Genomic DNA, 15,248 nt, shown 5'->3' on the forward strand with positions numbered 1-15,248 from the left:
TGGCATAGATGCCATTCTCGAGGTTAGCAAACCCTAAGTACTGAATTTGATTTATGGAGGTTGTGAATGAGACTCCTCCTAGTAGCCGGAGAGGTGGTTAAGTGACTAAAGTAGAATGGAAAATTTAGATTTTTACATTAAAAGTATGATATCAAAAGTAAATTTGTTTATCTACCATTTTATCAATAATTTTTAATACTCATTTTTTATTTTCAAATGTTCAAAAGCTATGCAAATTTGTTTAGTAGCAATAGTGCATTGGTCGTAGAGCTTATGACAATGAGTAATAAATCGTCAACATAAATTGGCAATGGTTTGTCTATTTGCAAAGCTATGGCTACTCTCTGCTCTGCTGCTAAGTGTCTGGGGTCTAGGAGCTATAAAAGTGTGTTTGTTATCTCCATTGACATTGCTTTCAAGTCGTTAGACTCGAGGGGACTTGTGGCTATGAGACACTTATGACGAGTATGAAGGCATTATGGTTTACCATTCACAATAACAAAATTTTCCAAAAGATATTTTATTATATTAAAGTCATTTACTTTGACTCAAAATAAGTTGTATAGAATTATAAAAAAATAATATAATTGTTATGCTAGAAAAGGTTGATTGGTATCTATTTATTTTACTACGACAATAAATAAATGTACATAAAAATGACAAACTAAAATTTTTGTATAACATCAAATACTTAATATTTGCTATAGGATTTGCTAAATAAGTCTTAAAGTTTCTAAATTTAACTTGTGATATGAAAATTTTTTAAAGGAGGAGAATAAAAATAATATCATCACTATTTGAGTTTTTAAAAGATTAGATTCCTCAAATAATTATAAAGTATAAATATTTTACTTCACCTTGTTTATTTATTTATATTGTGTTTTTATTCCACATGAAAAATTACATTCAAAAGTTTTAGGACTCTTTTATCTTTTAGTTTAAATGTAGCGAATCCCTTGGTAAAAATTGAGTTTTTGATATTATACAGTTTTTTTCAATTTATCATGCAAAATTTTTTGTTTATCATTGTTATGCACATAATGGAATTTTCCATTGTTATAGTCAACACAATAGGCACTAGCTACCTTTTTTTTTGTGTAACAAATATACTACTTTTTTTTATAGCTTTTTGTTACTATATAACATTAATTCAATGAAATGTCTTTTGAAAAAATATTTGTCTTTGGGTACCAAACAAACTTTTGTAAATTTACTTAAATATATTAACTTCACAAGATATAGTTTTTGTGTTTTAGGACTACAAAAAGAAAATAAAAAAATAAATATTAGAATGAATATTAATAGAATGGTTTATTTTTTATGTCACATAATTTTTTTTTACATAACTATGTAAATTGGTAGATAAGGAGAGAAATCCATATATAATTTATCTTTATACTTTTAATGAAATTAATCAATTAAGAGGACTTTTATACACAGTATTATAAAGCAAAAAAAAAAAAGGAAAAAGATACTATATCTTTATTGTTATAATTGTTCATAGGATTTTTCCAGTTATGCATGGAATTTTCATATCTCATCCCATATTCAGACTTGGACTTTATGGCATGGATCCAAAAAACTTTGCTAGCAATCCAAAATTATCATCGAGGGATTAAAATTCCAATCATGTTGGTTTTAATTATAAACATATTCTAGATGGCTTTATTCTCTATACTTTTGTTTGTTTATTGGTACTTGAAGTCACCAATTTTCAAAAGACTTCAAACTTCTATGATAAAGCAAGAAGATGCACTAGCCCAGTGCGTTGGATAAAAACACCATGTAAATAGATAAACAAAGGCGAAACAAAAGATTTAAGATATCCAAAGCATTATATAAATAGATAAATAAGGTGAAATAAAAGATTCAAAAGATTTGTACTTTAAATTTAAGTAATGGTGATGCTGTCCTCCTCCTCCCCCTTCCCTAGAGAGGCATTTAGATGGTATATCTTGCTGCTAAAGTCCAAAGTCTTCCACAAAGTGGCAACTTCAATGCTCCTTGGAACTCACTTCAATAACCAAGCAACAAAGTCATCGTGATATGTTGTGATTGTGGTCCTAGACCCTCCATGATAGTCTCTCTAGATCCATGGCACAAAGTTCAAGTCAGGGGAGAGTTTTTCCAAAGCTGTCCAAGAGCAGTGGTTACAGTTCCAGTAATGGATTTGGGATGAAACATGAAGGTCCCAGGGGCTGCTGCTTGAGGTTAAACTAGGAGGGTATCAGTCCTTGGAGCTTGCAGCGACTGAGAGAGATGGTTGAGAGCTCCGGGCCAGAGATGGTGTCAAAGCTTCTAATGTCATTGTTGTCTAAGTAGACAGCGTTCAAGTTGACAAGCTTGGCCATGTTGGTAGGAAGTCCAGTGAGGTTGTTCACCGAAAGGCCTGTGAGTCTTGGGAGGCCCAAAAGACGTCTAGATTGAAAAGAAGTCCTATAGATTCAGGAACACAGCTGCTCTGTCGAGGACAAGTCTGCGAAGTTGGCCAAGAGAGCTTGGCATTTGTCCCGTAACTCCAGTGCTAGATCTTCCAGGGAAGAGAACTGGTCAAAGGAGCTGGGAATGGGACCGCGTTTTGGGACAGGTCCAACACTCTGAGCGTTGTCGGGGATTTGTCCTGCAGCTTTGATGTACGTGCTTTCCTTTTGTTTGTTCAATAGTTTTTGCGTCCAGCACACTTTTCGTTTCATTTTCTTTCTTCCTTGAAGTATTTCTAAACCATTGCCATCTTTCGCAGGAGGCTCTTGCAAAGCTTGGGTTCTACAAGGACATGGAGTATGCTTCTTTCTCTAGTAGCACAGACGGGCTCACGTCCTCAAATTTTCAGCGTTTCCAAGCTGGTAAGCTTGCCAAGCTCAACAGGTATACTGCTGCTGACGGTGGTGGTGGTGGCGCACTTCGTCCCCTGGAGGAGCATACGACTGGCTGTGGTAGTAATGCTGCTGGAAACCATCACTCGGGCCATAAACATCCGCTCGAATGCTTCTACCGCTCTGAGCTCCGACGATAAGTTGCTCCCACTGCTATCGGACTAGAAATGCATCCACCATGAACTCACTGCCACCCTGGCCCCAGTATACATTCTGAGCTCACCGAGATATCGGAGTAAAGATCGTCTCTTCGAATTCTAGGCATGTCTCTGATTTTAAGATTGACGTAGAGATCACCGGATGGACCACCGAGAGAGCACAATGTCAGTCACAGAGAAACTACATAGAACAAGCGAGTCCACTGGCAACATGGAGAGTGCTCGCACTGACACGGAACACTCCACTTGTCCCTCACCTGTGAGAAAAATAAAATAGAGTCAAAAGTCATCGAAGAATTGCTAACCTGTGAGAACATCCCGAAGACTGTTTCTTGTGTCCGCATAACTTCACCCATTCCTCCACAGACTCGATATCTCTTTGTGCTCTTACTTCTGGCGCTAGTTCCCTTACATGCCTCGCAGCTTTCCACATGCCATATGTCAAACTGTTTTTCCACTCCAAAAACCGCTTCTTTGAGGTCAAGGCTCCTGCAGAAGCATTGTCACGAGAAAAAATAATAAAATCAAAAAAAAAAAAGAAGATCTTTTTGTAAGTTGGATCATACCTGAGATCGTTTCCTTGAACTCCAGATCAATCTGCGCCTTTCAAATCTGCTCCGTCTTTTAAAAACGAGTCAAAAATATGAATGGACTATCCTGCGCACAAAAAGAAACTCTAGATCATCTCTATCAATCGAAAATTGATGCCTTACCGTGGAAGTTGGCCCTCCTCTTGATGGCTTGGTTTTCATCATCCGAGAGCACCTACATGGGAATGATCTTCATGGAATTGAAAGAAATGCAAATTCTTATCTCGTACGCAGTAGTGATCTCCTTGAATTTTTCCTCTGCATTGGACTCCTTGTTTATGTTTGGATGAAACTGAAAAACAAAGAAGCTAGCAAACTACAAGCTCGTGAATTACAAAGGAGGAAAATCACACCTCTCAAGCAAGTTTCCTGTAAGAAGTTTTGATTTCCTGCTTGCTAAGTGCAAATCCGGAAGCGGGAGCTGCAGTCCTACTACTCTGTTAGAATTTGTACACAGCCGTCTCACCTTGATTCGCCATCTTCCCAGTTCTAAATCCTGCACTTCAAGCCTACATTGTCTACATCTGCATTGGGAATTCTTGGAGTCGGAATAAGACGCACAAAAAATAGCCCTAGTTTGGTGAGAAGAGGAAGATGATGAACATGCGGGAACGATTCAGGCTTCAAGCCCGTGGTGAAAATTAATAGCATTTTCAAGATTAAGAAGATTGTTTTTATAAATATTTATGTTGCAAAATGTTAAATTTGTAAGGTTTGTAAATACATGTATGTGTCTATATATATATATATATACATTACTCTAGGTAATACACTAATTATGGTACTATAGCATATAGATTATTTATTTTGGACTGAATCTGGTGTAGGGGTCTAAACCTCAATAATATAAATAAATAACAATTGCTAGAGTTTAGATCAAAATATCTAAGTATATTTTAGATATATACTTCAGTCCCTTCATTCACATTTGTTGATTTGCAAGATGAGGGTAAAGCTTTTGCTTGCTTGTGATGTAAAGGACTGTCGAAGGGAGGAAAACATCACCACTACTTGAGTTTTAAGAAACTAGATCCTTACTCTCCTATAATGGAAAAAAAGAAAAAAGTGAAAGGTATAGCTAGAGTCTTCCATTTTGGCTGCCACTTCTCAATATGTTTGTAGTATTTTTTATCAAAACTCCAACATATGTACTTTGTGATAGTCTTGGAAAAGAAGAGGGCTAAGATCTTGTTGCCTGACCATTGACACCTATAAGTTGATCTACCTTGCAATCTTGGACAGTGAGGCATCATGGAGGAAAAGCAATATTCTCCCCATCCCAAGATTTGCCACCTTGCTCACTGCCAATTCATTATTGCAAACACTATGGTAGTCTAGCTGATTATTGAACTCGGGAAACAATGAAGAAGTCCAAGCTTACAATTGTGCAATTAAGGGGGTTTCACACCCACCATTAAATTAATTAATTTAATTATAATGTGTTCACACCACCACAGTATTACATTAGATTTTGCAAATTCTAATTTAATAGTTTAACTCAATGGTAATTTGTTCAGACCAGAAATTACATTAAACTAGCTGAATGGTAACATTAGCATTTCCTTTGTATTTTTCCTTAAAATCCTAGCATTAGAATTAAAATATTCAAGAATATTCTTTAGGGCAAGTGGTGGAGAATTTCTTTTGCACGCAAGATGATGCCAGGATCGAAGGGCGCTGTCAATGTGCCAATCAATCAATCATTAAGCTCTCAAGTTGTGAAATCAATCAATCCTTGTGCTACTAGAGTTGTTAGGGACTCCAGTTCCTGGCCATCAATCAATTAGCATTGGGAGTTGTGGTGGCCACACAAAGAATATTCCTTACGTATATTTTGACCTAATATTTCTAATGGAACGAAGTGTAATAATGGTTATGTGAACGGATTTTCATTAGTTAAAGACTTTTTAAAATGAGTAAATGCTACTATTAACTAATGTTGAAGAATAGCATTAAAATTTTAAATTAGGTTAAGATCCTCTAATTTAAAAGTTTTAACTTAAAAGTGCGTGCATTCTTTCTTTGCCAAAATTATTTACTTTATTTACTTGAACCAGAATCACTTAATATCCGTGTTATATATATCTTCATTCACCGTGCATGGTGGTGGTGGTGGTGGTGCTGTTGGTGACGCGCTTCGTCCCCTGGAGGAGCATACGACTGGCTGTAGTAGTAATGCTGCCCCTGGAAACCATCACTCGGACCATAAACATCCGCTCGAACGCTTCCAGACGCTGCCGCCGCTCTGAGCTCCGATGAGAAGTTGCTCCCACTGCTGCCCGACTGGAACCAAGGACGCCAGTGTGACGACGCATCCACCATAGTTTCATAGCCCGGGGACTCTCTTCTGCGCTGCCACTCTCGGTGGTGGCTCTCTCGCTGCTCTCTCGGAGAAGCCACTCTCGATCCAGCTCCAACTCGGCCTGTGGACGACGATGTTCCATGGGCCCAATGTCTTGATCTTCTCGACGGCCCGTTCCCATGGGCATAAGCCGGCGACGAGGACACATTGGTGGAGGCTAGCCCGTGGTGAGGACACGGGACGTGATGCCATGATGTTGCATTGTTTTCAGGAGATCTGAGCTGCCTGTCAGGAAAAAAACAGAAAAAAACGTTAGCACGCAAAGAAAAAACTGCCTTTTCTGGTGAACTTACCCAGAGTAACCAGGCTGCACAGCATCACTGCGGTTTGCAGGAGCAGACCACCTGAAACGCTCAATAGGTAAGCTTGCAAGTCCAACATCATTCATCATACCAACTGGATTGTGTGCACCACCAGATTGAGAAGCCCATCCAGTTCTTTCATGGACTGGAAATGAGTGTGGCCCTCTGATAGTCCCACCTATGGAGCCCCCTCCACCACCACCACCACCAACACTCGGGGGCTCTACTTGGTTTTGCACTACAACCAGTTCATCTACAATCTGTCGCGTTGCCGCCCCCCAGTAGGACTGCGCGGGGGAAAAGAAAGGACATACGTGGTGTGTGTTGCTGTTCGTCGGGGCCGCGGGATGGTTCTCTCCATACAAAACGTTGACAACAACGTTGGGATCTGAATCTGCAAGAGAAAAAACAAAACGTTCTCTCAGTCACTAGAACACTGGATGAAACGAGCACTTACATCCAGTTACTAAAGGATCGATTTCCCTGAGAACAAACGGAAAGAGCACAGTTATAATCAATCCTGAGAGATCCAGGATACTTACTCCAAGCTGAGAAAGCTCTGATATGGACACCATTGGAAATGGCGTAAGTGCTGCGAGACAAACAAACCAAGATCAGTACGAACCACGAAAGGAAAAAGATTTTTTTTCTCTCTCTTCATACCAGCTCGTGATAATCCGCCATGCCTGCGTAGACATCATACTCCTCGTCGCTGGACGGCAGATCCACAAAGGCGAAATCCTCGTGCTGGCGGCATCCAGAAGCATAGAGCCACCGCCCCTCCTCGACGCGCCGGCAATTCGGGCATTGCATAGATCCCTTGGCATTGAAGGCCGAGCCGATACAATCTGGAGAAAACAAGAAGATCACAAATCCAGCGAAAGAGGGCTTTTGGCATACCTAGATGGAAATAGTGACCGCATTTGAGCTTCGCGAACGATCTCTCCCCGACATCGCTGACTTGCTCCAGGCACACCGAGCAAGATTCCAGCGCCGCGCCCTTGGTCGTGACCGCCATGCCCTCTTATCTCCTCCTCGATCTAGCTTATGCTACCCTACCCTCGCCCAATAACCCTAAATCAAAATGCCAAGCATAACAAAGGCCTAGGTTATGTTTCGCTCGCTATCGCGGAATCTAAGAGCATCTGGCCGGATCCAGAAGGGCCGATCGATGAGCGATGACAAAGGAGCTCGCGAATTCGCGATCGCGCTGGACAAATCAAAGGTAAGACTAGACTAGATCGAAAAGAACAAATGAAAGAACTTGGCATCTTCGGTGATGTAGAAAGTCACGGTTCTCACCGGTGCAGGGATATCCGCGGAATCTGGGGTCCCGACCTTCAAAGAATGGCGAGAATGGAGTGCCATGGTGCGTTATTTTTGTTTTCTCTATTTTTCCTTGGGTGGTTTTGTTAATGTGCTGCTTGAATTTTTCCTGCTTAGCTCACGACTCCGGAAGCCTTTGCGGCGAATCCTTCAATGGTGTGGGAGTTTTACCACTACCGGCGGTGAGTCTTAAAGTTTTAGCTCGTTTCGTCCTCTTTTTTTTCGTTCCATTTTTTTTTTTTTTCTTTTTTTGGTTCTGTGAAGTTTTAACTAGCCAGATGGTGTTTGATTATAGCTGTATTGTGTCCAAGGCTGTGCCAAACGCCGGACACTATGCAATAACAGCGCTGGAGAAGAGATGCGAGCAACAAGGGAAGGAGTTCAAGCTTTTGACACAGGTGATTTTTTTTTTCTTAAAACTCCAGCTCGACGTTCTTCGCATTTCTTGTAGAATTCCACCTTTGTTCTTCTCGACGACCTTCGCATTTCTTCTTAGAATTCCAGCTTGCTTTTTCTCGACGTTCTTCGCTAAAATGGAATCCTTTTTCTTGTTTTTCGTTTCTTTAGAACGTAGATGGACTGCATAGTCGCGCAGGCACAAAATCCGTGGAAGAACTCCACGGCTCGATGTGGAAGACCCGCTGCTGCACCTGCGACCAAGTGCTGCAAAACTTCGACATGCCAATCTGTGCAGCTCTCGATGGAAAGGTAAAACCTCCTCAAAATCCTTTTTTTCTTTGGCTTTTTTTCTTTTTTCTTTCCTGCTTTTGATACGGAACGTCTTCTCGTGTTTCTTCTTCTCATTTTTGGCCTTCTCTAGAGCAGGGGTGTCCAGATCCATCAGCTTACGACGCCAACATTCCGAGACTACAGCTCCCGCGCTGCAGGTCATGCAATGGATTACTGAGGCCGCATGTTGTGTGGTTCGGGGAATCTCTTGATCTCGGTGTCATGGAGCGTGCTCACGAATCACTCCGCCGCTGCGACCTGCTGCTCGTTGCTGGAACTTCCGCTGTCGTCCAGGTACTCCTGTCGGCCTTCTCGCAATCGCATCACTTTTGGTTCCTGGAAGGATCCTGAATCCTGAATCTGAAGCTTTTTGTGTCCTCTGTTTTCCTTTTCTCCGCTGGCCTTTTGCGCATGTCTGTCATGATCAATCTTTTCGACCGCCACCTTTTTTTCCTGCATTTCCTGCATTGTAAGAACATTTTTGTCGCTCGCAGCCAGCAGCCGGGTTTATTCCGCTTGTGAAAGGTGGCGGCGGCGCGGTTGCGGAATTCAACCTCGAGGAGACACCTGCGAGCCGATACTGCAGGCAGGTTCTTTCCTCATTCTCAGTGTCCTTGCTTCTGTTCTGTTTGCCTTCTCGGTTTCTTAGCAGTCTCTTTGCTCGCTTAAGCTTCGCTGTCTTTCATTTCATTCATGAATTCACGAGCTTTGGTTTTCCTGTCACTTCCGCAACAGGTATAGATTCCAAGGGACGTGCGCGGAGGCCTTGCCTCGCAGTCTGGAAATCTCTCGCCAAGAGCTGCAGGAGCTGGAGCTGGAAGCAGCCAAGAGCGCAGCAGTGTAGCAAACAACCAAACAAACGAGTCCACGTCCAAATCTCTCGATCCGTGACAAGCGAGTCTTTGACTCGCCCGCTCGCTTCGTTTCGGCGAGTCAGGCCAAGCGTGTACTTTGCAAATAAATTCTTCCGCAAGAGAGAGAGAGAGAGAGAGAGAGAGAGAGAGAGAGAGAGAGAGCGAGAGCGAGATTCGAGCCTGTGACCGTCGTCCTATTCCAGCGCCGTTGCAGGGAATCGAACCCGTCACCATCACCAGCAGTGCATGCGGCGGCCGTACGCCGGCCGGTCCACTGACCACTTTTGGTGGCCATGGTCATGGCTCCATGGGCCATGGCTAAAGGGAGCAATGCATACATGGGGGACACTGCTCTGACAAAGGTATAATGAGGCTGCCAATTTCTTACGGCCAACTTACTTCTGACTTGGCAAATCTTGTTTTAGATTTTCCTCCTGTGTGTAGTTAGCTCGCTCCGCGATTTTTTACCGTGGTAAAAAATCACAAGGATGATCTCGATTCCTACCTTTAATTTTCCACGCTGGATTTGATCCGGAAATGCGTGGATGGATAATTTCTTTGATCCTGCTAGAATGGAGATTTTATGCGTCCAACGTCATGCACCGTCACGGGATTATCGTCATAATATTTTCCCGATATGCTTGATTAGTTTTATAGTTTGTGTGCTATTGCTATCTTCTTTCTTGCTATCTATCAGCTAAACAGTTGTTCTTGTTGGTGCTCTGTGGTTGAACCTTACAAATAAAGTCGTGGATGGGCCACGTATCGCCACTACAATTGAAGCAATCAAAATCAAATAAACCTTAGTGGCATGTGATTTAAGTTTGTATACGCTTGCATCAATCATAGACTTTGGGCCACGACGAGAGGGCGATGGATTTGCGACGAGTATCAAGCTTAAAAAAACCCTTGCGAGATTTTTGACCCTGTTTCATACATCATGGTAAACAGCAAACACCATTGAAAACTTGCCACTGTTGTCACGCGGAAAATATCAAAACCATCCATTAACTTGCACGATATAATTGGAGCGCATAAACTATAGTAAAATCTAAAAACAATGATCATCCATCTTATGATCTGCTCCTCACAGGATGGGATGTTTCTCGTTGTTTCAGGCTCTCCCATATTATTCTTTAGTGATCCTATCAAGATGCTTTTAGGTCAAAAAAAGAGGGCTTCGAGAGTAACGAACACATACCGTTGGAGGTGACAAAGAATGATTTCTGTGCAATGTACCACATTCTATACATGTTGGTTTTCACGTCTATAGGTTTTACTTTAGTCGGCCAGTCAAAAGTGAAATTTTGGGAGCGCGAAATTCCTGCCCCCCATGCATGCCACATCAAATCACCAGCAGCGCCGGCATCATGTGGCGCATGCCCATGGCTGGCCATGCCCATGTTCATGGCCATGGGAATGTATGAGATATGATGGCCATGGCCCCCATTTACAGACCCCCACGATCGCCCTCACGCCTGACGGGTCATGGCGCATACTCCGCCCTTTGAGCCCCCCAGGTGTGACGGCTCAAGCGCCACACTATATAAGCGTACGATGTCCGTAGCTTGGTGCTAGGGTCTCCTCTCTCTCTCTCTTTCTCTCTCTCTCTGGCGCTGTTTCGATCGATCGAGCGTTTTTGCGCTCTCGATTTCATGCTGTGTCTATCGATTGTTCGCGATAGAGGCGCCTCATCGAGCCTGCTCCTCCTGCTGCGATCTTACGGGGGTTTTGTGAGGGTTTCCGATATTGTTTTCGAGTAGTACTTCTCTTCCAGGTGAGAGATCCCATGGAGATTGTGGCATTCGACGCGCTAGGCGGCTGCAAACGACCGGCGCAGTAGCCCGGGCTGGACAGGAATTCCGTGAATCGACGAAGACGGAGCAGCAGTACCGGCGTCGGGGCTCCGGATCGCCGAAATTCGCTTTGGTCATGGCACAGGTCGGGCCGAGGTCTTGGAACCGTGACCGCGTTCACGCCGAGAACAAGAATGCGAGCGAAGAAAATCGCGAGTAGGCGTCAGAGAAATCCAAGGTAGGCTCGTGATATTGCGGCTCATCCTATCTTTTTCCTACGCCTGGGGCTGTCGGATCGCATCGCGCGCCTCTCCCATCTCCATGGTGGAGTCTTCTCGCCAGAAAGCCAGAAGAATGCGAGCTCCCAAGATCAAGATCTAGGGGGAGGCACTGCAATCTCCGCGCGTATTCCCTGCTGAGAAGAAAATTCCGGTGTGGAGGCTTGGAAATTTGCGAAGGTTTCGAGCACGCCAGCCATGGGAGGCCCATCGACGAACAATGTGGACGTGGGATTTCCCTTTGTAGACTCGTCCGGCTTGGGTATGACGTACGCAGGCTTCTCCAAGCTCAAGCAGGAGCTCCCTGCTAGTCTCGTCACTGCCGCGGGCCACTCGAGCTCTCGTCCGCCATGGACGATACCTCCTCTCGCCCCTGGCTGTACAGCAGCGCAAGCCACTTCCACCGCCGCATTCCCAGAGCTCGCGGCAGCATCGTCGCAGCACGGCCAGTTCGTCACAAAGCAGGATCACGTCTCCTCTCTACTGCACGCTAGCGGTGGTGGTTCTTCCGCTCCTGGCCGCTTCCACGATCTACACGGCTCCTCCTCGCCCTTCTCGACACTCCCTTACGATCTCTACAAGTCTGGGGCGCTAGCTTCCTCGTCGAGCGGCTATGGAGTGGGGTTGAGCTACAAGGACCGTGGCAGGCACCACTACCCTCTGCAGTACAATGGGGGGTCCCTTGTTCTGGATCACAACCGGAGCGAGCTTATCAATCTGTCGAAGATGACCCCGCAAGAGATAATTGATGCAAAGGCTCTGGCAGCATCCAAGAGCCACAGCGAAGCGGAGCGAAGGAGACGTGAGCGAATAAACAACCATCTCAACACTTTGCGGGGCCTTCTCCCGAGCACCACCAAGGTAGTATGGTCTTCGCTTTCGTTGTCGTTCGTACTGTTGCTGCTGTGAAAGCAAAAAGCTCACGGCTTGGTGTTTTGCTGCGCAGACAGACAAAGCGTCGCTGCTGGCCGAGGTGATCGAGCACGTCAAAGATCTCAAGCGACAGGCAGCGGAGATCGCCGAGGGCGGGCCGGTCCCGACGGACGTGGACGAGCTCAAGGTGGACACAGACGCGTCCAGCAGCGATGGCAACTTCGTGCTCAAGGCGTCGCTGTGCTGCGAGGACCGCCCCGACCTCCTCTCGGATCTCACCAAGGCGCTGCGGACGCTCAAGCTCAGGACGCTCAAGGCCGAGATCGCGACGCTGGGTGGGCGCGTCAAGAATGTGATCCTCATCGGCAAGGACCACAGCGACGAACAAGGCGGCGCCGCCATGGAATCCAGCAGTGATGGGACCGGTGACCGGCCGAGTGTGAGCTGCGTCCAAGAGGCACTGAGGGCAGTGATCGAGCGATCTAGCGAGCTCTCGACGTCGGCCTACGGCTCTAGCAAGCGCCAGAAGATGGGCTCATCCTCCTCGTCCTACTAAATAACGGTGATCGATCCGAGCTCTATAGATCTCTCTCGAGACAAAGGTATGTTTCGTGTTGGTTGCTTCCGTTGTCTTCTGGTGTGATCGTGTATCTCCTTGTTATTCTCTTCCCTTTCTTTTGCTTTTCTTTCGTCCTGGCTCCTCTCCTTCCTTTCGGTTTTGTATTGCTTTGTGGTGTTTTGTGTTGGTATTTGAATAAGCGTTTCTGGGTATATGCGTGGCATTCCATCATGGTTGCCAGCACTGCTTTATATTCTTTTTTTGTTTTTCTCTAAAAAGATGAAGTTGACTAGAGCTCTATGGTTTTTTACCGACGTGGCCCCCGCGTGGATTAAAGTAGCGTCCACGTGGATCGTATATTTTGTGCCACGTAGCCAAACGCTTAGGGCTCTTCATCTTCTTCCTCTTCCACTCGGCCCACATCGAAGTAGAGGTTGGCGAGGAGGATGTAGAGTCCAGCAGGGTCGCCACGCTCCAGTGCGATCGCTTGCACGGCGGCATTGACTGCAAGCTCTGTGTTCTTGTGGATCCGGCATGCTGCCAGCAGCGTCGTCCAGACGATCACAGTGGGCTCGAATGGCATTGCTGCGATGAGCTCCTCCGCCTCGTCAAGGTAGCCCAGGCGTCCCAGGAGATCAACGATGCAAACGTAGTGCGTCACATCATGCGTGATCCGGTAATCGGACCTCACCGCCACGAATTGGCTCCAGCACTCGCGGCGCAGACCAGCGTGAGCACAGATCGAGAGTACGCTCGTGAAAGTGATCTGATCCGGCTGGATACCCTCGAGAGTCATCAACGCTAAGAGATCCAAAGTTTCTCTGCAATGCCCATTCTGGGCATATGCGGCGAGTAGCGCATTCCAAGAGATCCTGTTTCTACGAGGAATATCACGGAAAACCGAAAGGGCGGAACCGAGTCTCCCACACTTGCCATATACGTTGATGATCGCATTGCCGACCTTGGCATCCACTGCGAATATGCCCGTGTCGATGGACCGGCGATGGAGCTGGCGGCCCTCGGGGAGCGCCGAGACGGCCACGCACGCGTCCAGCGCGCTCACGAAGGTTACCTCGTTCGGCGGGATGCCCTCAAGGTCCATCTTTCGAAGAATCTTGAGAGATTCCCTGCCATGCCCTTGTTGGGCATATGCGGAGATTAGCGTTGTCCAAGAAATAACGTTTCTCACGGGCATCTGCTCGAAGATCTCCAGCGCCGTCTCCATTCGGCTGCACTTCGTGTAGAGCGAGAGAAGCGCATTACCGATCTTGAGGCCGAGCGTTGACCGTGAGCCATGGACCAACCGTTGACCATTGACCGTGCAATGCTGGATGGCGAGCTTCTGGATGTCCTCGCCCTCGACTAAGGCTCCGGCGTTGGCGCAAGCGTCGATGACCGTGACAAAAGTGCCCTCGTCCGGCACCACATTTCTCCGGAGCATCAAACCAAAGATCTCCAAAACATCCTGGAAATGCCCGGCTTGGGAGTACGACATGATCATACAGTTCCACGAGACGAGGTTCTTGTCGGGCATCTCGTCAAACACGCGCCTTGCTTGACCAAGATCCCCAGTTGCGGCATATGCGACCAAGAGTGTAGTCCACGCGACCACGTCCCGAACGGGCAGCGAGTTAAACACCAACCTGGCCTCTCCTACCGCGCCACACTTTCCGTACATGTCCATGACCGCGTTGCCCACTTTGGTCTCGGCCCAGAACTGGCGGGCTCGTACGTGCATTTGCCGCCCCTCGGAAAGCAGCCTGGTCTCCGCGCAAGCGGCCAGGGCGCACAGTACGGTCACGTGGTCGGGCCGCAACCCCTCCAGCTCCATTGTACGGAATGTCCGTATCGCATCCCTGCCGTGCCCAGATTGGGCATATGCCGCGACCATCGTGTTCCAGGAGACCACATCTCTCTCTTTCATGGAGTGGAAGATTCTCTTGGCTGAGCGTATATCCCCGTTCTGGGAATATGCCGTGATCATGGCGTTCCACGAGACGGTATCTCTGTCTGGCATGAAATCGAAGATCTCTTTTGCCTTTCGCAGATGCCCGTTTTGGGCATATGCCGAGATCATGGCGTTTGATCCGATGACGCTGAATTGGGGCCGGCGGTCGAAGAGGTCTTGCGCGCTCTGGAGATTCCCATTCTCGAGGAACGCAACGATGATGAGATTCCAGGAGTAGATGTTTTGGGTGTGGATGCTGGCGAATGCGCGCTGCGCCTCTGCGATGCAGCCGCATTTGCCATACATCTGGATGAGGAGGTGACCGAGGAATCGGCTCCCTTCTAGGCTTAGTTCCACGATTCTCTTGTGGATTTGTTTGCCCTGGGATAGATCCCTCGTCTTGATGCATTGCCGAAGGAGTGGCGCGAGCTCGCGCTCCAAATCTTCTCGGTGGCGAAGAGGAGGATTAGCGACAGAAGCTTGGCTCATGAAACGGAGCGCCTGGCGCATCTAATGGATGTGGCCATCGTTCTCATTCATCGCGTCGTTCCCTCCTCTTAATCTTTGACTGGGCTGCTAGGAAGATGACCGTTGACTAGA

General features: G+C 46.3%; 4 protein-coding genes across 7 annotated transcripts; 2 read left to right on the plus strand and 2 right to left on the minus strand.

Annotated features, from left to right (window-relative positions):
• Positions 1–5,638: 5,638 nt before the first annotated feature.
• Positions 5,639–7,362, minus strand: LOC9658935. Of its 2 annotated transcripts, XM_024683768.1 has the most exons (7): positions 7,186–7,362; positions 6,949–7,133; positions 6,828–6,877; positions 6,743–6,768; positions 6,377–6,679; positions 6,277–6,327; positions 5,639–6,208 (listed from the first exon to the last, which is right to left on the minus strand). In XM_024683768.1, exons 1-7 carry the CDS (start codon positions 7,301–7,303, stop codon positions 6,141–6,143), a joined length of 801 nt encoding a protein of 266 aa, XP_024539536.1. In that variant the 5' UTR covers positions 7,304–7,362; the 3' UTR covers positions 5,639–6,140. The 2 variants fall into 2 exon arrangements, with proteins under 2 accessions (XP_024539536.1, XP_024539535.1); XM_024683767.1 differs by having other exon boundaries at positions 6,277–6,679.
• LOC9658936 (NAD-dependent protein deacylase) lies at positions 7,325–9,732 on the plus strand. 3 transcript variants are annotated; one of them, XM_024683769.1, is made up of 8 exons: positions 7,325–7,510; positions 7,571–7,654; positions 7,729–7,793; positions 7,907–8,009; positions 8,179–8,319; positions 8,437–8,634; positions 8,835–8,926; positions 9,076–9,732. In XM_024683769.1, exons 1-8 carry the CDS (start codon positions 7,397–7,399, stop codon positions 9,182–9,184), a joined length of 906 nt encoding a protein of 301 aa, XP_024539537.1. In that variant the 5' UTR covers positions 7,325–7,396; the 3' UTR covers positions 9,185–9,732. The 3 variants fall into 3 exon arrangements, with proteins under 3 accessions (XP_024539537.1, XP_002978654.2, XP_024539539.1); XM_002978608.2 differs by having other exon boundaries at positions 8,835–8,930; positions 9,076–9,181; XM_024683771.1 differs by lacking the exon at positions 8,835–8,926 and having other exon boundaries at positions 9,076–9,184.
• A 1,060-nt stretch (positions 9,733–10,792) lies between these two features.
• Positions 10,793–12,994, plus strand: LOC9653873 (transcription factor bHLH30). The gene is made up of 2 exons (XM_002978609.2): positions 10,793–12,129; positions 12,215–12,994. The coding sequence occupies exons 1-2, from the start codon at positions 11,467–11,469 to the stop codon at positions 12,695–12,697; spliced, it is 1,146 nt and encodes a 381-aa protein (XP_002978655.2). The 5' UTR covers positions 10,793–11,466; the 3' UTR covers positions 12,698–12,994.
• LOC112349391 (pentatricopeptide repeat-containing protein At4g02750-like) lies at positions 12,828–15,225 on the minus strand. Its single transcript, XM_024683735.1, has one exon. It carries the CDS (start codon positions 15,156–15,158, stop codon positions 13,083–13,085), a length of 2,076 nt encoding a protein of 691 aa, XP_024539503.1. The 5' UTR covers positions 15,159–15,225; the 3' UTR covers positions 12,828–13,082.
• Positions 15,226–15,248: the final 23 nt, after the last annotated feature.

The sequence above is a fragment of the Selaginella moellendorffii genome, unplaced genomic scaffold, assembly GCF_000143415.4.
Source record: "Selaginella moellendorffii unplaced genomic scaffold, v1.0 SELMOscaffold_38, whole genome shotgun sequence".
Lineage (NCBI taxonomy): Eukaryota > Viridiplantae > Streptophyta > Lycopodiopsida > Selaginellales > Selaginellaceae > Selaginella > Selaginella moellendorffii.

What these genes read in the sequence shown, in the direction of transcription:
- LOC9658935 (XM_024683767.1), bottom strand. Translation starts at nt 7,303, where the DNA reads ATGGCGGTCACGACCAAGGGCGCGGCGCTGGAATCTTGCTCGGTGTGC. An exon ending in CGATCCTTTAGTAACTGGAT is followed by an intron (nt 6,680 to 6,742) that starts GTAAGTGCTCGT and finishes TTTCTCTTGCAG; the next exon opens with ATTCAGATCCCAACGTTGTT. An exon ending in GTGCAGCCTGGTTACTCTGG is followed by an intron (nt 6,209 to 6,276) that starts GTAAGTTCACCA and finishes TTTTCCTGACAG; the next exon opens with GCAGCTCAGATCTCCTGAAA.
- LOC9658936 (XM_024683769.1), top strand. Translation starts at nt 7,397, where the DNA reads ATGTTTCGCTCGCTATCGCGGAATCTAAGAGCATCTGGCCGGATCCAG. An exon ending in GGCGAGAATGGAGTGCCATG is followed by an intron (nt 7,655 to 7,728) that starts GTGCGTTATTTT and finishes TTTCCTGCTTAG; the next exon opens with CTCACGACTCCGGAAGCCTT. An exon ending in GAACTTCCGCTGTCGTCCAG is followed by an intron (nt 8,635 to 8,834) that starts GTACTCCTGTCG and finishes TGTCGCTCGCAG; the next exon opens with CCAGCAGCCGGGTTTATTCC.
- LOC9653873 (XM_002978609.2), top strand. Translation starts at nt 11,467, where the DNA reads ATGGGAGGCCCATCGACGAACAATGTGGACGTGGGATTTCCCTTTGTA. An exon ending in TTCTCCCGAGCACCACCAAG is followed by an intron (nt 12,130 to 12,214) that starts GTAGTATGGTCT and finishes TTTGCTGCGCAG; the next exon opens with ACAGACAAAGCGTCGCTGCT.
- LOC112349391 (XM_024683735.1), bottom strand. Translation starts at nt 15,158, where the DNA reads ATGCGCCAGGCGCTCCGTTTCATGAGCCAAGCTTCTGTCGCTAATCCT.